The sequence below is a fragment of the Epargyreus clarus genome, unplaced genomic scaffold, assembly GCF_041222505.1.
Source record: "Epargyreus clarus isolate Ecla_fem2 unplaced genomic scaffold, WU_Ecla_fem_2.2 ptg000034l, whole genome shotgun sequence".
Classification (NCBI taxonomy): domain Eukaryota; kingdom Metazoa; phylum Arthropoda; class Insecta; order Lepidoptera; family Hesperiidae; genus Epargyreus; species Epargyreus clarus.
In genome coordinates this window covers 5,774,399-5,798,670 of record NW_027332239.1, presented here as the reverse complement: position 1 = coordinate 5,798,670, position 24,272 = coordinate 5,774,399, and the positions used below count along the sequence as shown (strand labels likewise).

Below are 24,272 nucleotides of genomic sequence, written 5' to 3'. Positions count from 1 at the left end.
TAGGTACAATGTGTATTGATATATTTATACATACCTACACAGCCACGCCGGCACGGGCTGTGCTTGTGAAGTTATTGAATATGATTTTGTCTGCCACGGCACGTGTCTGACACGTTCAATGTCTGTGGGTATAAATAGAGTCCAACATATGGATGTGAAGTAGCTCACTAGAAGCACAGAGAGTTCTACCACCATTAATTACGAAGCTCTAACTCACCACATACTAAAAATAGGTAAAGATTTAAAATCAATACAAAAATACGATCCTATGAAACCAACGAAACAATTAGGATTATATCACAAGAATAGAGTGGGAATTACATTTAGTTTACATTATTGTGAATGATAACACACACAAAGATAAGTGCACCAAAAACCCAGACTCATACACTTACCTACATAATTATAATACGTAAATTCATTATTCTACCCAGTATGATACCCGGACTATAAAGGTATCTATTTTTACACTTATATTTTAAAGACTACATCAAAATCGGTGGGGTTCACACGGCATTGTACTGCACATTTTTTATCGTATTGGATTTAAAACGCATAATAAATTCACACGGTTGATATAAATTTGTGTAAAAACAATTGACCACAATTTTTAAACTACAGTTATATTGGTGTCGAAGACTACGAAGTCTTTGACGTATAATACAAAAATGTGTGTTACTTCCACATGTGTATGTGTGTGTTTTTATACATGACCCTATTATGAAACAAAACATTACTAAATGATCGAGCCGGACCTTATCGAATCGTATCATTATCTAATAAAATATTAAAAGTAGTATTTTCTAGGTAGCATTTTACTATTCAACTTCATTACATCTTATTTGAGATATGGCTTTTACAAATTCACTCTGGTTATTTTCCAAAACGCATCAAAAGTATAATATCAACAAGTTTTTTCATACAAACGTGTGTACGAACACTCCTATTGCAAATTATGTGTCACTATTAATTACTCACTCTCATTATTATTTATACCGCACAAAAAGAGGAGTATAATGCCGTGAGAACGCAGCATAAACGTTCGGGTTAAAATCGGACAGACAGATATAGTCCGATTCATAATTAGGTGTCCAAAATGTAAACAAAGGTGTTGACCTATCAAGAAAATATGTTTCAAATGGTAATTTCTTATTTTTGTCGATATTAAAATAATACAACAATAATAAAATTGTAATCTAAATAAATTAAGATTAATTCACATTTTCTAATATTTATATCACCTCAATTTCGTTACATACAGTAATCATAATAAAAAACAAAGTTTATGGTAGAAAATAAAACTGTGATAATGGTAACACAATCGGAATCCAAAACATTTCTTGTGCCGTCATTTTTAAGTTTCGTAGTTGATATTATTTATTTTCGTGATTGTGATCGAACTCGAATGTTTTCTCGTTTACATAACGCGTTTGTTAAATTGTGTATATTTGTTAAAGTTTTAGTTTTTTGTTGAGTTTGTTAAAGTTTTTGTTTCTTGTTAATTTTGACAGTGACATTTCTTTGTTTACATTTTGGACACCTAATTATGAATCGGACTATAGATAGCCTCAAAAATGTTTCACAAATATGTAAATCAATTCCTAAAATCAATTTTGACGATTTCCTCCAGCGGCATAGCGAACTTGTCTTGTAGCAAATCTAGCAACTTCTTAGTTTTCTCGCTCTTCGTCTTCAGCCTGTAGATCTGCATTTCACAATTTTTAATTTTTGTTTTCTGCTTGTTTATTTTGAATCGTGTCCATTTCAACATCGCCTTTAGCTTCAGTTCATTCTCAGTAAAGTTCTTGTCGTCGTTCACAGCCACTGGTGTCATCAGGGCCAAGTTCTCGTCCGTAATTTTGTGTTCTTTTAGAATCTCGCCCAGATTCACATTCTCGGCAATTTGTTCGAATTTAATGACTTGCATCTGTAAATAAAAATATTCATAATTTCATGTTCCTATTACATTACTGAGTTAAGTTTTTTTATTAATATAGGAGTAGCAGACGAGCACACACATGTTAAGTGGCTACTACCGCTCATGGACATCTGTAATAAACCCCAGATAGGATTAGATATTCCTACCTGAGGTCAACCACAGATGCGCCGTTATCCCTGAGGACTAAGCTGGAATGCCTCGGAAAAGTATGTCTCCCTTACCACACCCCTCAAACCAGAACACAGCAGCGCTTAACACTACTGTTATGAGGCAGACATATTTGTGGCGGTGGTACTGCTGGAGTCGAAATACAAAGGGTTCTACCACCTTCAAACGCGATGACGATCTTACTTAATATGTAATTCTTTATGTCAGTATCACTGGCGTCCATACTGTTCCGAAATAACCACTACTATAACGATGATGTGTAACAATTATTATAAATTATAATTATAACAAATAATGATGATGGTGGTGAACGATGATAATGATCTCAATAGATGATGAACAATAATGGTGCTGAAAATTATCATAATTGTTATGAATACACAAGCTATCATAATAGTATGACAGCTTGTGTATTCATCATAATAGTATCTATATCTATAGTTGTATGATAGCTTAGTAGTAAGTTTTTTTTTAATAATATAGGAGTAGCAGACGAGGATGCAGTCCACCTGATGGTAAGTGGCTACTGCCGCTCATGGACATCTGTAATTAACCCCAGATAGGATTAGATATTCCTACCTGAGGTCGGCCACAGATGCGCTGCTACCCCTGAGGACTAAGCTGGAACGCCTCAGAAAAGTCTGTCTCCCTTACCACACCCTTCAAACCGTAACACAGCTGCGCCTAACACTGGCGTTATTAGGTAGAAATAGGTGTGGCGGTGGTGCCGCCGGAGTCGAACCACAAAGGGTTCTACCACCTTCAGTAAGTATAGTCCTCGCCAAACAACTAGTTCGCTCTGCAGTTGCTATGGCGACGCGATTCATTTCTATATTCAGAGCGGACTAACAGTTTTACGCAAACTATATCTAAGTATTGACTTACTTCTCGATGAAATGACAGCACATTTAATGTAGGCACAGCATCGAGACACAAACTCCTTCGGTGTCTGTTTGTGAACATAAAATGTTTATCCTCAAAATGTGCGGAACATATCGTGCTGGTTTTAGCTGGCTTCCAGTTGACCCTTCCAGTGGCCTCCACCCAGGTTTCCCTGAATTCTGGGTCTTGTGGAAACCTGGAATACAATATACTCTTATAAGCATCCGTCTACGTATAAAAGTGTAGGTTTACTAAATGGGCAAGATATTTTTAACACACCTAATTCTATTAACCCACTATTGCGACCTGGATTAAAACGGACAAAAGCTGGTGACACTAATAGAAACACCACTCTCTAAACAAAAATCAATCTAATCTATTTGAAATCCAGCACAAACGTGACCTATTTTCAAATAAAGTACCAAACAGACGTGTGGTCGATGTTCATTAACTTACGGAGGTCCTGCACCGATGCTTTTATAAAACCAAAGTTTTATTCAAGTATAGCAAATAGACGTATTTCCACTCCTGGGAAATAAGATGGAACGCACAATGAACGTATTGCTGTTGCGTCATTAACTAACCTAACCTAACCTAAACGTTTTAATACCATTTTCTCACATTAAGTACTTTATTTTCTTTAGCAATCCCAGTATAATTGGTTTAACCTTTTCAAAGATTTTCAAAACACTTTAATTTGTTTTTTATTTTTTCGTAACAAAATATTAACCAAAGAAGATGACAGGTTATAAAATCACAGACAGTCAATTCATTTACACGTATCTCTATATAGACTACAGCATCCAGACTAAATTTAACAACAGCAAGGCAAATAGATCATTGCGCAATAAATTGCACTCCAAAATTCAAGGAGCTAAAGTATTTTTTTTTACCGATCAATTAATTTAACACATAAGACAATTTATAACATAATAGAACAGAGATAAACAACATTGACAATTTATGACACACGTGTGTACACGCGACGCGACTCATTTATTTATCCAACTGGGTCTGACAAAAAAAAAACAAAATATTATGAACATTTTATATTCAATTCAATAAAGTTTCGCCGATCGCTGGCTGCAATTGATAAGCGGAACACTTATTATATTCATATGGAAATATATCGCTTTTGCTAACAACATAGATACATTTTATATAGTTACATTTTTAACCTAAAATTTTGAAAAAGTATTGGTCCATTATACGTGATCTATGTATTAAAACTTATGCATCCGTAATTAGCGCGATATATACAAACATAGACATTACTATTTATATCACTATCTAAGCTTCAATTTACTTCCGATCAATAACTATGTGAAGGTGTGACAACGAATTTGAAGCATGATGTAGCACCTTATTGAGATAAGGTTGAGATCTTCATTAGATGTGGAAAAAAGTTAAAATTTAGGTACAATAAATTAATTTATTAATTTCTGAACAAATAATAAACAAGGAAACCTACTGAAAATATGAAAAAAAACCTTTCAGACAGTAGGTAAATAATTTAAGAATGTGTTATTGTGTTAAGCGAGTACAGCTGTTCACATTACAATAAGGTCAATAAAAATGAGTTCATAAAATTAAACATTTAGCAATCCAATATTATATTATTTTATTTGTAGTATTATTATATAATAAAGTAAGTATATAATAATACTACTAATAAAATAGTAAGTAACGAAAAGTAAGTAAATAACACAGGTGTAATATAGATTAGAAAAAGAAGATGAAAAACAATAGCTGAAAACCTATTTCATTACCACGATAACCAACACCACAAAATAATGTCCGCAAAGCATCCACGCGTAATATAATAACAAAAATAAGAGATTACTAAATTGTGTACTTACAGATGATACGTTATGCCTCCATGGCTTAAGTTCACGTTTCGGCTATCATGCTTGCAAGTCATTATGGAGCAGAACGGCATGATTGGTCTTTTTATCAACAACGCGCACAGTTAAATCATAAGTACGGCAGAAAACCGACGAATTCGCGTAAATCACGTGAGTTTTGAGGTTTAAATTTATCTCGCACGTTCGTCGTGACCGACTGTTCCTAGGGTTTAGCTCCGTCGGGTTCCAGATGAAGCTAGTCGACCTCAGCCGACCTCACGGTATTGATCGTCCCGAGAGCGGCGGCCTGAAATAGGGATAGCGGGAGGTTTACGCTTTGTTTTGTTTTCGATCAGTACGTACGCATGTTCTAGTCAACTGGTGTTTTAAGAAATGTATAGAAACCCAAAATTAAAGAAAATTACACAAAGATACAACTGACTTTATAAGTGTAGCAAAAAATAAACAGCTGAATTTAAAACCTCAACCTTTTTCGTAGCCAATTAAAAGGGTGTACGTATTATTATTTTGCCTGTTTTATTCGAAATATTAGTTTTAAAATAAATTAAAATCAAAGGTTGGATTTTTTGCACTTAATTATTTTGAAAAAAAAATTGTAACCTGAAATGTGATAAAAATATGTTTGTGTTTAAAGTGCACTTTAAAAATTAACAATTTTTCATTCATTTCGTTTCCCGTCTTTTATTTCTTTTAATGATTTTTGTTGAAGATGAATAAATTGAAAACAATATATTTTACCTAAGGGCTTAGGGCTCGAACACAAAACTGCGATGCGACGCGATGCGAATTCGCAACGCAGAAAATTGCGATGCGAATTGCTGCGATGCGATATCGTGCGGCGTAGCGTCTCTCAGGGTGACGAACAACAACAACCACTGTGCGATGCGAATCAATTCGCAAGTTCTTGCGATGCGTCGAGGGAGCTCGCAGATTTTTGCGATGCGACGTCGCATCGCAGTTTTGTGTACGAACCCTTACATACGATATATACGATGCCGTATGATGTCGTATGGTGAAACATTGCAACGTCGTGAAAAGTTGCGAGGTCGCGTCGTGAAAATAAACAACGTGCATCGTAAAAAAATGCGATGTCAGAAAATTGGCGACATTAACTTACGTTATTTTATGCCCAATGTGATTTCTATTATCACGAAAATGAACCAAAAATCCATTCATTTCTTTGTATCATCCACAATAGAAATCACTTTACCAATTTATACATTTTTTAAAGGTGGTAGAATAGAACCCTTTGCGGTTCGACTCCGGCGGCACCACCGCCACACCTATTTCTACCTAATAACAGCAGTGTTAGGCGCTGCTGTGTTCCAGTTTGAATGGTGTGGTAAGGGAGACAGACTTTTCGGAGGCGATCCAGCTTAGTCCTCAGGGGTAGCGGCGCATCTGTAGCCGACTTCAGGTAGGAATATCTGATTCTATCTGGGGTTGATTACAAATGTCCATGGGCGGCAGTAGCCACTTACCATCAGGTGGACTGCATGCTCGTCTGCTACTCCTATATTATAAAAAAAAAAACATTTTCACACAATTTTCACGCCGTGATTTTTTACAATGCACGTCAAAATTTCCACGACAGGTCATCGCAACATTATACACGACACGACGTCGTAACGAGACTCGTGGTTTAGTCGTAATTCTGAATAAGGTTTAGGAATATCAAAGAATGTATGTATGCAGTGGCAATTACGACAATCAGAATGTACTCGCATTAAAATACGACCACATGGTAACTAAGTACGCCCATGAACTGTTTAATTACATATATTTTAGTTTAATACATTTTTTATCATTTCAGTAATGGGGGAATATTGTTAGTCAAGTTGCCTACAAAATATGGCCATAAATAGAAATACCTTTTATTTGTTTATTTTTCGTTTATTGTTCAGTTTGTAACTTATATTTATTTTCTTTTTTTTGTTCTTATATATTTATAGTTATTTATAGTTTATAGTGGAAACTGTTTTCATTGCTATGTGTTATAATTATGAAATGTAATACATGTATCAGTGTAAATTGCTTTTGTCAAAATTAATAAAACAAGTACTGTTATCATTTCAAGTGCTTATGTTAATGAATTTCCATTATGTTAAATTTTTCCAAATTAATGGTTTTTAAGAATTTATCCAATTCCAAAAAAAATCTATAGCAAAGTCATCAATAACAACCAATTCAAATGTTTATTTTGTTTATATTAATTGTATACTTTGAGCTTACTTAATACTACTAAGACAAAGAACTTACAAGGTTCTAGTTTCTTGAATATGTACTTGTATAAGACAATAAGTACTTTGTCAATATAACTTATCCGTTATTGTTGGTACAGTTGACAAAAATGAAGTACACTCTAATAAAAGTTTTTATTCATTACTATAAGGACTATATAATGGTTATCAGTGGTATATATATATATATAAAATAAATGTTTGTCTGTATGTCCTTTATAGAATCATAAACTATGCATTTAAACAGAGTTGTTGTGCATGAGGTTTCTGATTTCGTATGACCAATTTTCGACAGATGGCACCACTGTCATTCCAATTGAGGTACCAATTTTCTATTATGTTATGTATGTCATTTATTTAAATGCAGGCGAAGCCCCGGGCTCTACTAGTTATTGATAAAAATGAGACACTCGCTAATAAATGTTGGTTCAATGGGAAAGGCAAAAAAAGTTGTTGGAAAACTTGAAAAAGTTAAATAGACAATAAAGATTATGTACAAAATGACTTAACTTTTTATTTAGGGCCAAACTACATGAAAGTTTTTGATTTCTCTTTATTATTTTATGTTAATTACAATAATGTATGTTTAAATTCAACTGAGAACACTGTATACTTTATTTAACTTGAACTGATTCACAAATGTAAATCATACAAAATTAAATTTGTAGTCCCGTTAATAAACAATGTTCCGGTAAAATAAATCCCATTTAATCAAATTTGCATTCCTTTATGTTTTGTATGCAATCAATCAGTGTTTAATCATCTCAGTAGTTTACAAAATACTTTTGTAGATCAGATAAAAAAAAATATATCGTCCATGATTTGCAAATTTGGTCCCCTTAGAATGATTAGGACACCAAGCATCTACTCGAGATATCCGTATCTAAAAATTATATTTGTCGGCTATGTGCCAACTTCAGGGTCTTTAATTGGAAAACCCTAAGACAATATTCATGACCGATTTTTTACCTCTGCTCGACTGCTAGGCGCAACTCTCCTTTCAGATAAGATTCAACTAGATAATCAAGTGCGATTTCGTATATACATTTGAAAACATTATGCAAAATTCCTAAACATGTATGTTTTCTGGCGTGTCTCGTTATCGTGCGCCGGCATACATTAGTGAAGCAGAATTTCATTCTACAAAAATTTACCAATAAAAAAATACATGCCTACACTTGACCCACGTTTTCAAGCTATTTGGAAAGCTTCATCAGCTCTTCACTCTTATCACTTATCAACATATTATTTTGATAAAAACTCACTTAACAAACAAGATTAGACAGACTAACAAAAGTACAACTGACACTGACAGAAGCGCCAATGCTGCCAATGCTATCATTGCCAGCACAATAATCATCAAAGCAGATAAAATCAGTGTTGTCAGCATGACACTAATTCAATTTAAATTACTGCGTGATAAATTATATTTAAGTGATATCCATGATATAAAATTACATGTTTAGCTTAGCATTGAATTATTACACTACAGTTGCAAAACGTTGGAATAACAACCTTTAATGTTCTTTTAAATGATAAGGGCTGGTATAGAAACAATAAAGATTTTTTTCTGTTTATAACATGGTATTAGCAGATGAGCATGTCCACCTGATGGTAACGGCTATTGCCACCCATATCGGTACTTAACCCCAGATAGGATTAGATTCCTACATGAGGTCCGTCATAAATGCGCCGCTACCCCTGAGGACAAAGCTGAAATGCCTAGGAATCGTATGTCTCCATTTCCACACCCTTCAAACTAGAACGCAGCAGCGCTTAACACTGCTGTTATTTTGTATAAATAGTTGTGCCGGTGGTGCCGCCGGAGTCGAACCAGGAAGAGTTTTGTCTACGAGCTTCAAAAATCCGTCAAAATTCATCCATCTATACTATTCTATACAATGAAATAATAATAATAGAATCATTTTGCTACATAAAAGCGTGTCCCGTGTGATCATTTTATAATACCCACATCTGAAAAATACAATATGACCAGTATGCCGCCAACATTAATATAAAATATATTAATTATACAATGAAAACATTTTAATTACCTATAGGTAAGTATAAAGTAGTGTGCAGAAATACATAGTGATTATAATTATTACAAGTTTTTTTTTAACTTCTTAATATTGGCCACAATTTTTTTAATTGTTTATGACATGGCGCTAACACTAGGCACTAACATTATTGTCCCTGCAGTCCGAGGATTAGAATAGGGCTACGGTATCCCCTGCCTGTCGTAAGAGGCGACTAAAAGGGGGTTTCCGGGGTAGCGTGAGGCAAGAATGGGAACTCGAACCTTCCAGCAAGCGACCTCGGGAAAGTCGGCATGTGTGGTGTGCATCCCATAAATATGAGATGGTGGAGGAGACAAAAGTGTTCCCCCACGGCAGAGCCCGATCGGGGCATGGCGCATGGAGATAATAACATAACCCGGCGTTGCTCTCACGTCGTCTATATAATTAACCGTACTTTACACCTTCAAAGGTTCCGACACCAATGTCCATCTGGACATCTACCCTGTACACTCGGGCTACCATCCATACCGTTAAACCCAACAGGTGATATAATCAGGACAATTGAGATCACCGCTACGGGTGACCGCTAGTGGCGCTAATAACCCTTACCTCCTTCCATTTATGGGCATTGGAACCATCCATGTTTAGGAAGAAACCCACCAACAGCAGAAGAACAAAAAAGTTACAGAAAAACATTAAGCGGTGGCGGTGCCGCCTTTTTGAATTTTGCAGACTTCTACATTGGACTATGTGCAATGGCTTTAAAGGAAGTAATTTTTCAAATTATCATACTTCGATCACTAGTTCTTATTAGTGATCGAAGTTATCATAAGATAAACAACAAGTCGGTGTATGTACACAGGTGTCTTTGTATTCTTTTACTTTACCAACTCATTAACTGTAACATCATGGCATTAAGTACTCGTGGTTACGAGTTCGTGTTTAAGCAATTATTTATTTTATATCATTTTTACGACATTGTTAGCACATCACATGTTACAAATATAATCCACTTTCAATCGTACCCCACAACCAAAGGTACAATGCCAACAGTAACTATATCTCAAGGTACGCTCATAGGGTCTAAAGCCTATACACAAAGAGGAACCCCGTACTTTGAGTTCTTAGGAATACCATACGCGAGGCCACCACTTGGAGTTTTAAGATTTAAGGTAGGTTTTAATTAGACTTTAATTAATGTAGGTACATACAAACAAAATTTTTACATTCATTTTTTTCTAAGAAACAGCAGCAAGTCAATTTACGACCTCATGAGAAGAAGTCAACGTGGCTGGGTTGGGTATTTATAAAGTCGCGTATCTAACTTCGAAAAATCGGAGGTTGCCTGTACCTGGGCTTTAATCCTCTGATTCGCAGATTGAGAAATCAAATTTTAGATCATCAGGATATTGATGTTGAACTGCAGCGCTTATTATATTGTTAAGTGTCTAGAACTATGACGATTTAAAATGAGTATGAACATATTAGAAATTGAATAACCTTAAATAAAGACCATTTCTATAATTACATCATCATATATATTCATCTAACTAATTGTATTGATTTCAGAGTCCTCAACCCCCAGAAACGTGGGAAGGCGTAAGAGATGCCAGGACAGTCAACAACAGTCAAGTCTGTTTTCAGACGGATTTGTTCACAAATGAAGTGATTGGTTCTGAAGACTGTCTGTATCTAAACGTATATACACCGAAATTACCTAACAATAAGGAGGAATTTAAACTACCTGTAATGTTAAGTTTACACGGTGGCGGTTTTCTTCATGGAAATGGAGTAATTAAAGGAGAAACAGGACCTGATTTTCTGATTGATAATGATGTGGTTGTGGTATCAATTAATTATCGACTAGGAATTTTAGGCTTTTTATCAATGGACATTCCGGAAGCAGCTGGAAACATGGGCTTGAAGGATCAAGCTCAAGCTTTACAATGGTTGCAGGATAATATTCACAAATTTGGAGGTGATAAAAATAATGTAACGATCTTTGGTGTAAGTGCTGGCTCTGCTTCAGTAGAATTGCATATCTTGTCTCCGAAATCGAAAGGTCTATTTCACAAAGCAATACTACAATCTGGTTCTAGTCTTAACCACTGGGTCATTAATTACGAACCTCAAAAGTTATTAAATAAAGTTCTTGAAAAATTAGGTTACGAAGGCACCGTTGAAAGCAAGCGATCTATTTATAAGTACTTATTAAATTGTCCACCTGAGGTACTTGTTGAGGAAAGTTCTAAGGTTGTTGGAGAAAGTGAACCAGAAAGGTTATTTTTTGGATATGTCCCAACTATTGAAAAAGGCTTTGGAAACAATGAAGCGTTTCTAACTACTAAACCTTACAAGCTTTTAAAAGAAGGCAATTTTAACAGAGTGCCCGTTATTAAAGGATTCTGTGAAAAGGAAGGATATCTGATGGAACTATCAAAACCTTCTGTAATAGAAGAACTTAACAAAGATGAGAATTTTGTAAAACATTGGGCATACAATTTGACAAAAATTGACCGTAAAATATACAATACAAAATTTTCAAAGGCTTATGGTGAAAACGAAGGCGTAGATTTCTTCAGCGATTACGATTTCATTTCTGTAATTTTGCTATCTGCACAAATCATGGCAAATTATGGAGTTCCTGTATATGTTTATAGATTTGCATATGATGGAAAAATGAACTTTTTCAAAAATGCTTTTAATTTTACAAAACCAGGTGCAGCCCATGCTGATGATGTGACATACATAATAACTAATGAAATTTCTAAATTAGCAGATGAAAGCGACAAGATCGTGCGAGATAAAATGACAAAAATGTGGACGCACTTTGCTAAAACAGGGTAAGTAATAAATGTATTTAACTATTTTTTTTTGTGATGATGCTTTTTATTGTGGTTGTCATTTCTTAAGCAATATATTAATGTGTATGATAAAATTTTGTTCTAATTCAACAACACTAACAAATTATGTAATAATTCATTGAAATATGTGATCTAGTCCAAGCCTATAATTTAATCAATAAAATACAATGTTACTATTAATACTAATATTATTAATAAGTGTTATCTCCCTTTTGTAGTAATCCTGTACCATGCAGCAGTAACCTGGCCTGGCCTAGATATGATAAATGTTCACAAGTTTACCTCAATATAGACAAAGAATTCACTATGGAATCACACTATCAAACATCAAGAATGGAAATCTTCCAAGAAATCTATCATAAGTATCAAAAGTAAAATTTCTATTTTACCCTTCCCTATTTAAATAATACTTCATTGTTAGATGTAAGCAAAGATTTAAACAAAGCAATGTAATACTTGACAAAAAATAAAATAATGTATTTTGAAAGTGGTATTTTATTTAATAATTTTTATCAAGAATAGATATTTTGTGAATTTCTTATTCAATAAACATACAATTGGTTTATTCTATGTAAGTAGGTACTAATATTAATACAGAATACCTACTCATAGAAAGTTGATACAACTAAATTACTCTAAATATTTAATAGGTAAATCTGTACAAAAACATTACAATTAGGAAAAAAGAACTAAAGTAGATTCAATTAAATTTGTAAACCTATATTAGGTAATTTAGGTAAATTGTAATTTAATTAATAACAAGCATAAATTCAATTGAAAATAATCTCAATAATATTGAATATTAAATATATTCTTCCTATTAAATGCTAGTGACAAAATGTCAATATATTAGATCTACCAATATATTATATATTTTATAAACATACCTAGACATATATTGAATACACTCTTAAAACCACTTATTCTTAAACACCTAATAGCAGCCTAATGTTATTCAATATTTTATCTCTTTTTATCATAAGATAGAAAATGTTAGGAGGAAATAACACATATGTTTTTATAATATGAAAGTAATGAATGAGCATGCACTCCACCGGATAATAAGTGGGTACTGCTAACCCATGGATTTCAATCCCACATAAGATAAGATTTCTATCTGAGATCTAAAAGATGTGTTGATACCGCTAAGTAAGTTTGTAATACTCAGATCCCGTTAATACATCACTAAACACATTTATTATTAGGATGCCGTCAGAGTCAGATCAGAAGTGGTCCTACCATCTTCATACAGTAATACTTGAGATGCCAGTAAGCGTTTATGAATAAAAAGGTTTAGACATATAAACACACAGTATCTAAATTATTACGAACTGTACTTCTCATAGAGCTCCTTGAATAATTTTGTTCTGTCCGGATACATTTCATACTTCATAGTGAGTTTGTCATCTATAAATAGATATGCAAGACCTGTCTCAGCTATTGGCTCCCAAGTTGTTGTTAAGATATCATCCGTTTTTGGAGTTGGGTCTCTGAAAAGTAGGTATGTAGTAAATTAAGTTGACAATATATAAATCTTTCATCCAACAACCAAACAAAATAAAAAAAAAAAAAACAACCAACTGAGAAAGTAAAAATCATAAACGCAATGAAATTTAGAACACTTTAGAAATAAATATATAAATTGACTGTTTCATTAAACTTACCCATATTTTGCAAAATTAGTCCACATTAAGACCATTCTATCTCGCACAATTTTATCTGTGTCTGACAGATTTCCTTTTAATGCATCACTTCTAATAAGATAGCCTCCATCATCCCCATGACATGCTCCCTTCCTATCAATATTGTGAGTCTTCTTAATGTAGTTCAGACCTCCATCATAAGAAAATTCATAGAAGTATACCGGAGAATTGTGTTTAGCTATTAGTGTAGTGGAGACATATACGCCGCCGAGAAAATCTACATCAGAGAAGAAATTTATCGCAAAGGAGTCCATTTCATCACAACTTTGCTCTCCTTCCAAGTAGATAGATTTTAATTTGATCTCCAAATCAGTCTTTTCAGCATCATCAACTTTAAATGGTAAATGGGCTGTAAACTCCTTCTCTTTAGTCAATTTCTCCAGAATAGGTGCACCATGCGAAACCATAAGCAGCCCTTCTCGACTACAAATTCCAGCCATGTAAGGCACTTATTGAACTCTCCCTGACTTAACATCTCAAAGGTGTTTTTACTTATAAACGGTTCCCAGTCCCCAGGTGTCTCCACTGTGGGCACAAAGCCAAAGTGAATCCCACCCCTCCATTTATCAGCTGCTAGTACTAGCATAGACATTGTAATTAGGTCTATAGTAGTCATACTTTTTAGGTATTTCAGTAAGTCATTTTCATTGGAAATAACTTTCTTTTTCAACAAAGGAATCATGAACGCCAATTGTTTAACATTGTCATTCTGAGCCCAGTGCAGCAATGAGGACCCAGATTGTGCAATGGCTTTGTGGTACAAGCTCTTTGCCATTGGAGACAGGAGTAAATACTCCACTGATGCACCACCAGCACTGATTCCAAATATGGTTACATTTTTTGGATCTCCACCAAATTTACTAATATTCTGCTGCACCCATTTTAGAGCTTGAACTTGGTCTCTTAGGCCCATGTTGCCCGGAGCATCACTTCGATTTAAAGAGAGAAAACCAAGAATTCCTAGTCTATAGTTTATGCTGACTATAACAACTCCTTTCTCAATCAAATAATCCGGGCCATGTGCGGAGTCATCTGTGCCATGTCCAAATAAGAATCCCCCTCCATGAAAGAAGACCATAACAGGTAATGGAGCTTTTACCTCATCAGGCAGACTCGGGGTGTAGACATTTAAATACAAGCAATCTTCATCACCAACAATGGTTCCAGTACTTTTGTCAAACTGAGCACAGATGTTGCAATTCTTAGTAGCATCTCTAATACCTTCCCAAGGTTCAGGTGGAACTGGTATCTATAAAACAGGAAATAAGTGTCATTAATTTTAAAATGTCATTAAAATGTATAAAGTATATTCATTAATCTATTAAAAAGCGATGGGTTTATGAAAAGTTTAATAAAATGTATGTATTTTTAATCAACTGTTTTTAGTAATACATAATAATAATATTAAGGAAACAATGGTTAATTTTACCTATAATTTTTTAAGAACAATACTAAAGTAGTAGAGGATTAAATAAAACCAAACTATATATATATATATATAAATACAATAAAATATCAGGTTTATAAAGTAGATAACCTTTGCAATATCTGATTATAGTATAATCACCCATTTTTTTACATATTCGTAATTATGGTTGCTTAATTGTACATTACAAATAAATAAAAGGATTGATTAGCTTACCCCAAATCGTAACTCTCCTAAAGGCGGCTTCGCGTATGGAATCCCTTTAAACGTGTAGAATTTCACGTCGTTCTCAGTTTTTCCCGCTTTTCCCTGCAGTTTTCCCTCACTTATTTCTACTACTGGACTCGTCATTTTCTTCAGTAACTGTACCGTGTATTATTTAGTAAACAATTCTTTTTTCATCACACTTTTACAGCTGTTTTATTAAATTTCTTACTTTTGTGGTTACGGTTATAAAACTTCTAACCTACTTCTTCCGCAGTACACGTAATATACGGGAATATTACAGTAGTTTCTAGTAGCTTCTAGCGACTGAATAGAACCCGGTAGAATTAAAATTCTAAGCAGATTTATCAGAACTTATCAAGTGACATGAGACTGAAAGTTGAAATGCTACTATCAAATCACGGTTGTCAGCTGTTGAACTGAATAATGCAAAAGCAACCTTCCTAGTATGACATAAAGACGAATGTTCGACATAAAGACAGTGTTTTATAAATTATGTCCTTGCAGCGGCCAATCAGTATTTCGTTTCGTTTTACGCACGAAAAGGTGCTGGTTTCCCATATATTATTTTACTCTTTGGTGCTGGTCTACTGAATAGATAATAAAATTATTTTTATATAACAAATATACATTATTTGAAGCACATACACAGTACAGTAGTTTGAAGCTACAGAAAAATATTTTGCATTTTAAATAAGGATAATATAATCTCCAGACAAAGGTTTTTATTCCACAAAATACAATTTATTTTTTGTAAATTAGAAATAGTTTGTATGTATTTTTAGCTATAATTATTTTCTTGTTATTTAGTTACAAAATTATTATCTTTGTTTTAACAAAATAAAAAAACATAGTTTTTTGTGTAATGACCGAAAGAATGTAGGTAATATATAACCTACTTATTTAAAAAGCAACATTTAAATACTCGCTCATAACATATATGTTCACTAAATGAGTATATGACTAAGTAATTAATTCATTCATTGAACATTGTTATTTTTTATTTAAGTAAAGGTTAAAAATGTTTCGAATATTTTTAAATTCTTTCTCTTTACTTTTTTCCTGAAACAAATAACGGATTTAAATAAAAGATTTTCTATATTCGAACAGCTCCAGAATTATTATAGGTTTATAGATCTTTAACAGACGACCCTTATTTATCTATACTAATATTATAAAATCAATCCCAGATAGGATTAGATATTCCTGAGGTCAGCCACAGATGTGCCGCTACCACTGAGGACTAAGCTGGAACGCCTCGGAAAAGTTATGTCTCTCTTACCACACCCTTCAAACCGGAACACAGCAGCGCCTAACATTGCTGTTATTAGGCAGAAATAGGTGTGGCGGTGGTGCCGCCGGAGTCGAACCACAAACGGTTCTACCACCTTCAACTTTGTTTGTTTGTTTGGTTGTAATGAATAGGCTCAAAACTATTGGATCGATTTTAAAAATTATTTAACCATTCGAAAGCTATATTATCCACGAGTAACATAGGCTATATTTTATATGAAATAAATTTGGTAAATAGATTTTTGAGGTGGTACAAAGTTTGCGGGGTCAGCTAGTTTATTAATAAATATTAAGGAATACGGGGGCATTCACAAACTTAAATGAAGACTCATAGGCTTCGTAATTATTAAAGTAGAAACAATAACAAGAAAAATTAAGTTTTCAAGAAATATTATATTTAGGTATGTTAGAAGAAAAATAAAAACTGTAAAAAATATTTATTGTATACACGATGCTAACAAATGCTAGTGGTATCTGGAACATAAAGGAAAAACAATAGCTTCCCACATTCCAAGCGATTCGGCTTGCCTGTATTTAGAGCGAGCTAAGCTCAGTCAAATCTTTGTGAGATAGCCGGATGCGCACCTGTGGCGTAGTAATGCTCGCTACTCGTGAGAACGCCTGAGATCTCTTCAATACAAACTACAACTTACAATTTCTATTGCCTCAACCTAAAACCTTGTAAATTGTTCCTTATTGTAATAAATATAAGGCGTTTAATAACCAATTTGGCGGGAAATTGAAGTTTGCCAGAAACCTATAAGGCTGTACAAAATGTTGTACGGTGTTTGTTGTGTTATTTTGTACGCTTTGAACATCCGCGTAAGACTATTATCGCAACTTTTTATTGTATATTGTAACCACATATACGACAGGACAGATACAATGATAATAAGTAGATGTCTTGTGATTCTGGTCTTAGTGCTTACAAAAGTAAGAAAGTTTGTAAGCACAAAAGTTTAGAAGATAATAGTTTAGTCTAAAGTTTTTAAATAAACTTGGAAATGTGTTAAAATAGTTATAGGTTTGTTTGTTAATGTACATATACGTTCGTGTATAGCGTTCGTGCCTATATAGGTTACTATAGTCGTTGCGTGTTAGGCATTTAGGGCGGATTTATATTTACTGGCCATATTACAGGTAAACTTTGAAATCTTCACAAAATATTTAATTATGTAACAAATGTAATAAAATAATAAGGTACTTATGTACCTACTTAACACCTAAAATATTTTTTTACGCTCATCATAATCACTATTTATATTAGGACATTATATAGGAAGTTGACAGATTGTATGACATGTATATGTAATTTAATTGGATATTTTAGGAAAGTCCTAATTATGACGAGTTGTCGTGGTTACCCTACAATGCGCACACGTGAGATGTTTGCAAAATTCGGCTCCACATTTGGCCGTGTGAACCCGATCACAATAATCTTTTTACCTTTTACCAGCCTTATAATACTCCTTACAAGCCATTGCGGATTTTTTACATATTTTCGCTACCTTTTGTGTCGCCTTTGTTTCGCGCGTCATTGAAAAGTTTGATAATACAAAAATTGCTTGGTGTCTCAGCTGTATAAAGGGTACTCTGTGGCTTGGTGTGGCATCTCGGCATACCATTCTTGTATTATATATCTGCTCAACACCGTTAAAGGAGGATATGTCCCTTTTGAATTTAAAAGGGAAAGAAGCTATTTACGTTTAAATAATTTAAAACAAGTTGACGAAGAATGTTTTCGATGGTAGGTACCGAAAACTATTTAGATTTTCTGTATTGCTAAAGAAAATAATTAGTGCCGTTAGAAACGCGTTCCTGGTGACTGGTCATATTATCGATGTTAAAATAATTTTACACTACACCCACACAATGTGGTACAAATTGCTTTGATAAATCTATAAGATTTTGCCATTGCCACATGCCACCCACATAGACTCATGAATATCGGCAAGTGACAATATGGTGTATTTTGCCTACAAAAATGTGTAACCCACATGATCAAAAGGGTATGCAAGTAGATACATACATAATTTTAGAGTTTCTAAAGGAACTAACTTCATAATTGGCTATGTGCGAGACGAGCTCGCACACGGAAGGTTCTCTACCACCAAATACTACTTTGTTTTTTATTTTTAGTATTTATAATCATAGCAGCCATAGAAGAACGAAACCATAAAATCGTCAAAGCTAACTACAAATTTATTTAGAACAATGCTAGAAGCGTATTTTAAACACAACAGATACCTATTAATAAATTTAAATTTTGGTCGTGTACGCTCATTACCAAATTAGGACTAGTAATCAGTAGTGCCGTCGTATCAAACAATATTCGGTTGGAATAATTATAGTGATTAAAGTGTCAATTAAGTATTCTCGTGCTGTCAAATTGTACAGTAAGAACATTGAACAATGGTCGACTATGCTTTCATGTGGCCGCGGGCGAGGAGGCAGCCATAAATCGCGATGAGCGCGCGCTGCTTACGAGATTTTCCACTTGGATCTACTTCTATTAAATCTGAATAATTTTAGATTATTAATTCATTGTTAATCGTCATATCTGATGGAACATTCTGAAGTAGATTTCGTAAATAGCAATGCCCTTTTAACACGCTTTTATTAGCTTGGGTTGTATCTATGTATGTATGTAGGTATATAACGGAATCTTTGAGCATAATTTTCACCAGTTTTCACGACTCTGATGAATTTGAAACCTTGCACACGTATCAAGGACCGATGACATGCAATAATTTGATAACAGTTTCCCATTATCCTTATTATTTAGGTACTAGTAATATTTGTAAAAGTGTAACTCCAACGTCTACTCCAAGTTTTAATGTAGCGACACCATCGTCATTTAATATATTATTTTGACAGTGATGTAAAGCTGTCTTTTCTGGTTTGAAGGCTTTGATGAAGCATAGATAGGTAGGACATACCTATATTAGTATTATAGAGCTTTGACGCTTCATAATCGAAGGCAACAATTGATCAACATCATTGATTGAGATGAAAGTTATATAGGATGCTGAAATTGACATGAAATAAATATAAAATACCTGGTATTTACCAAATTTATTACAATAAACAATTGTAACAATAAACATATTTTTTTATAATATAGGAGTAGCGGACTAACAAGCAGTCCACCTGATAGTACGTGGCTCCTGCCGCCCATATACATCTGTAATCAACCCCTAAGGACTAAGCTGGAACGCCTCGGAAAAGTATGTCTCCCTTACCACACCCATCAACCAGAACACAGCAGCGTTTAACACTGCTGTTATAAGGCAGAAATAAGTACGGCGGTGATGCCGCCGGAGTCGAACCACAAAGCGTTCTACCTTTAAAAAATATAATATAGACACAAAGTGGAATAATCCAAGCTTTTGTGAGCTGACATTACCGTGTCCGGATATAGCAGTACGAGTATGAGTCGGTGTGTGTGTGCGTGGTGCGCAGGTGTGTCCGAGACTGGCCGGCGCCGGCGCACATTCCACGGCCGGTCACGGCGCCGCCACTAGAGCCACTTGATCATTGCGGACACGACCGACCAATGGCCGATGACGCTAACAATCACGGTTTTTGTGATTATGCTTTGTGGAATCTCAGCTATGCATTGTGACTACGATAATCCTACCTTTAATGGTTTTCTTCGACAAGTTATGGGTTCATATTTACTGGAATGATCATAATTTGTTCTAGTACCTACTCGGATGTATGTATACCTTACATACGTTCTTTTTAGATAATATTGATAGACATAGATATATCTACGTAGGTGAATTAAAATATTAAAATACCAGCGATAATATTATTCATAATATTATTAATACTTGAAAAATAAACAAGCTTAAAATAGTACCACCTCCTCCTTAGAAGTCGGCAATTAAAACATTAGAAAATGTACTTATATTATACTTATACAATATTTAAAACTTGTTAGTTGGTTATCCCAACTATTATTAATTAAACAACATGAAATTAATATGCATATAATACTTAATTTAGTTTAGAATATAATCCATATTATATTATAGTTTACTTCCTTCAAATATTGTTAAGTGTATATAGCTTTAATGATTACAAAGTAGTTTCAATAAAATGTAATATTTTTTTTTTCCTGTAGTAAATACTTAATTCTATATTAATTTGCAGTTATGAAGTCGTGTTCTTGAGCTATAATTTTGCTTTTATTAAAGTCAATTGCTACACTCAGCGCCATCTATCTACGTTTTATATAAACTTAAACATAAGTAGCATTATGTAATAGTTCTGCTACTCAATACAAGATGTCGCTAAGATCGACAATGTAGCAGTTTTAAAATGATTTTATTTATTATTTTATTTGGTCGTCACGTTCACGTATCTTTTATTTACCATACGATGAAGATTAATTATTAATAGTTTGATGAAATGTTTAAAAATATCTTGGAATAAAATAATTTGGCAACACTGCCAAGTAAAATTTTTCGCCGCGTTCGTTTAATTTCGGTCTCGATCGGCAAAATTCGTTTAACTCCGGAAGAACGGCGAGCCGAGTGGTCTACTTCGTAACCGAGCAACCAAAATCAACCTATCGCGCAGATCGCGCTCGAATATTCTAGATTTCAAGATTATAACCTCTGAAACATTTGCATCACAGAATTTTTCAATTGTTTCGTTTCTGTGGTTCCTGACTGAATATATAAAAATATGGCAAACGCTGTGAAACGACTAATTCCTTTGCTCGACCGCGTATTGATCAAGAGGGCAGAAGCGGTTACAAGAACCGCTGGGGGCATCGTGATTCCGGAGAAGGCACAGTCGAAGGTATTGCACGGCGAAGTGATTGCAGTGGGACCTGGCGCTAGAAAAGACAACGGAGACTTCATTCCCGTCCAAGTTCAAGTCGGCGACAGAGTACTTTTACCGGAATACGGCGGCACCAAAGTTAACCTCGAAAACGACGAGAAGGAATACCACCTATTTAGAGAGTCTGATATTCTGGCAAAGATTGAAAATTAATTTTAGTTTTAGCTTTAATTTCGTTTTCGTTTCGAATTTGGTTAGGTAATAGTCTGGTGTAGTGTACAAACATGATGTGATTGTGTAATGTTCAAAGCTGTGGAACATGATGTTATATTCTTTGCATTTATTATAACAATGTTATAAAAACTATTTGTACTATTATTTTATTTCAATCCCGTTCAAAGGACAATTTAACTACCTTAATTTGAATAACTACCTTAATTTGAAATGTTAATCATTCCCCAGAGATATGAAATCTCTGAATTCGGCTGATGCAATATTTAATTTAAAATCTTATAATTACTAACTTCTATTTCAAACTGAAATAAATCCTTAATTAGTGTTTAATTATATAAAACCAAATATACAGGCTTAATACATTTTATTATCTTAAACATTTAACATAACCTAACATTAAACATGAAATATATTTAAATCTGTTACAGTTCACAGGAAAACAGATATCAGCAGAAGTGATAACTTTATTGACATTTTTTTTAAGATCGAAGTAGCAAAAGACCATGAAATCTAGCTGATGATAATTAATTGGTTAATGTCATTTTTGGATATCTGTAATTAACTATATACAGCAGAGTTCTAGCTAAAGCTAATTACAGATTTGTTGTTACCCCTGAGGATGTTCAACTCTTGCATCCATACCTTTTTACCAAAATGCTACCCATACTCCAACTAAAAACTTTATGTTAATATAACACAAAATAAACTACTGAACAAAGTATTTCAGTTTTACAGACTAGCTAGTAGATAAATTTACAAATACTGATAAAGCTTACATAATTTTAAAAAGGACAAATTTATATATGTATTGTGAATACTGAATTTGCATTTTGTTTAATTTCAAACATTTAGTAACAATTCTTGTAAGAAATAATTGATATCACATTGACTGCTTACAAACAAACCTATTTGTTGTGCATAAAATAATTACACTGATACTTATTAATAAGCTAAGTAAAGCAATGAATTAAATCCCCTAATATTAAAGGTACTTAAAATGGCATACAACATTATTATTGTAACGATATGGCAGTACGTCTCACTGCAGCAGATAGTGCAGGATTAGGATCCGGTGGTTCTGTCAGAAGCTGGACTGTTGTCCAACAGCCATCTTCGTTAGACTGACGTAATGCTTCCATTGTGGCTTGCACTCGCTGCCCGTCTTCAAAGGTAGCTGCTGCTCTAACCGGCTCTTTAACCCAATCCATCTGTTCTCTTACTGGCAAAAATGCTTCCTTCAGAGCACTGATCATCTTACAAAGCCCTTTAATATATGGCTTGGGTATAACACTCGAAGCACAGCTCATATCTTCGATATCAACATATATGACCTCTTCCTTATCTTGCCTTTTACCATCATCTTCTGTTATTTTTGTTGTTTTGTGTAATTTACCATGTAAATCCCCACCCCGAACAACTAGGTATCCTTTTTTGCTGCACACATATATCTCCTGGTTGAAACATGGGCCTGGCAAATGATTATTTAATGTTGCAGTGACAAGCAATCCTTTATCCATTTGTAATTGGAATGTGCAGAAGTCTGGTGCTGTAATTTTTCTTATACCATTCACTTTGGCAGTCTCCTCTACAAACGTCCTGAGGACTCCATGTACTTTGACAACTTTCTGTCCACTTAAATACGAAACTAAGTCAATCACGTGGCTACCAACCAACGTTAGGGTGCCTCCACCCATAGTGTCGTCACACAACCAATTGTAAGTATCACTGAGCAAGGAGCCCATTTGAACTCGTACGTCAATGAGGGTTAGTTCGTTAGGAGGTCCTAAGTAGCCGTCCAAAATACTTTTTCGCATATGGCTGAATGCTGGCAGGAATCGTAGGGAATGATTTATAATAGATATAAGTGTAGGATAGTACTGAGCCGCGCGGACCATTTTGAGGGCCTCCGCTTGGCATAAGCCTGCAGGCTTATCACAGACGACATGTTTTCCTATACCAAGGGCTTTTACTGAGATCTGAGCGTGCAAGTTCGGTGCACAAACAATGAAAACTAAACTGACATTCTTTTTCAGTAAAACATCATCGATTTTGTTCGTGAAAAATGGAATTTTCAACTCTTTTGCGGCTGCTTCGGCTTCTTGGAGCGTAACACCCCATATAGCTTCTACGGGAAAACCCTTCTCTCTTAAAAATGGCACTAAAACTTTTGCCACCGAGCCGGTGCCAAATACACCTATGCCTGGCAGCATTATGAGAAGTTTATTTTAAATTGTACTTGAACATAACATTAGAATAATTAGATATATTTGAACTCAGTGAAACGTATTCATATGAAAACACGCAATTTATAATTATGAATTAAAAGCTGTCAACTTGACAATCTAGCTAAAGTTTTGACATTTATTTGACAGTGACAAAATAATCAAAATTGACGGTTTAGAAATAAAGTCTTTAAAATTATAATTTGAAAAGAAAAGTATTACTTATAACAATAACGGAAAAATCATGGAGCAAAAAGTCCTATATTCATATTTTTTAATTTATTTAATTTATGATAGGTTTAGATCCTCGCCAAGGACAAACGAATAGACGCGAGTATATAAATATCTTATTCGGGTCGATTCGTTATTTTTTTTAGTCTTTGGTTATAGTCGCTG

At 34.2% G+C, this 24,272-nt stretch overlaps 4 protein-coding genes across 4 annotated transcripts; 2 read left to right on the top strand and 2 right to left on the bottom strand.

Annotated features, from left to right (window-relative positions):
• Positions 1-9,989: 9,989 nt before the first annotated feature.
• ae13 (alpha-esterase 13) lies at positions 9,990-12,405 on the top strand. Its single transcript, XM_073091195.1, has 3 exons — positions 9,990-10,287; positions 10,685-11,958; positions 12,198-12,405. Exons 1-3 carry the CDS (start codon positions 10,024-10,026, stop codon positions 12,352-12,354), a joined length of 1,695 nt encoding a protein of 564 aa, XP_072947296.1. The 5' UTR covers positions 9,990-10,023; the 3' UTR covers positions 12,355-12,405.
• Positions 12,406-12,458: 53 nt separating this feature from the next.
• LOC140755855 (juvenile hormone esterase) lies at positions 12,459-15,733 on the bottom strand. Its single transcript, XM_083059028.1, is given in 4 exon segments — positions 12,459-13,469; positions 13,644-14,130; positions 14,133-14,931; positions 15,325-15,733. Coding segments are annotated over 4 exon segments (1,587 nt in total). The 5' UTR covers positions 15,460-15,733; the 3' UTR covers positions 12,459-13,303.
• A 5,419-nt stretch (positions 15,734-21,152) lies between these two features.
• LOC140755862 (10 kDa heat shock protein, mitochondrial) lies at positions 21,153-21,786 on the top strand. Its single transcript, XM_073091200.1, has one exon. It carries the CDS (start codon positions 21,322-21,324, stop codon positions 21,631-21,633), a length of 312 nt encoding a protein of 103 aa, XP_072947301.1. The 5' UTR covers positions 21,153-21,321; the 3' UTR covers positions 21,634-21,786.
• A 215-nt stretch (positions 21,787-22,001) lies between these two features.
• LOC140755861 (glucose-fructose oxidoreductase domain-containing protein 2) lies at positions 22,002-24,000 on the bottom strand. The gene has a single exon (XM_073091199.1). It carries the CDS (start codon positions 23,862-23,864, stop codon positions 22,668-22,670), a length of 1,197 nt encoding a protein of 398 aa, XP_072947300.1. The 5' UTR covers positions 23,865-24,000; the 3' UTR covers positions 22,002-22,667.
• Between the last annotated feature and the right edge of the window lie 272 nt (positions 24,001-24,272).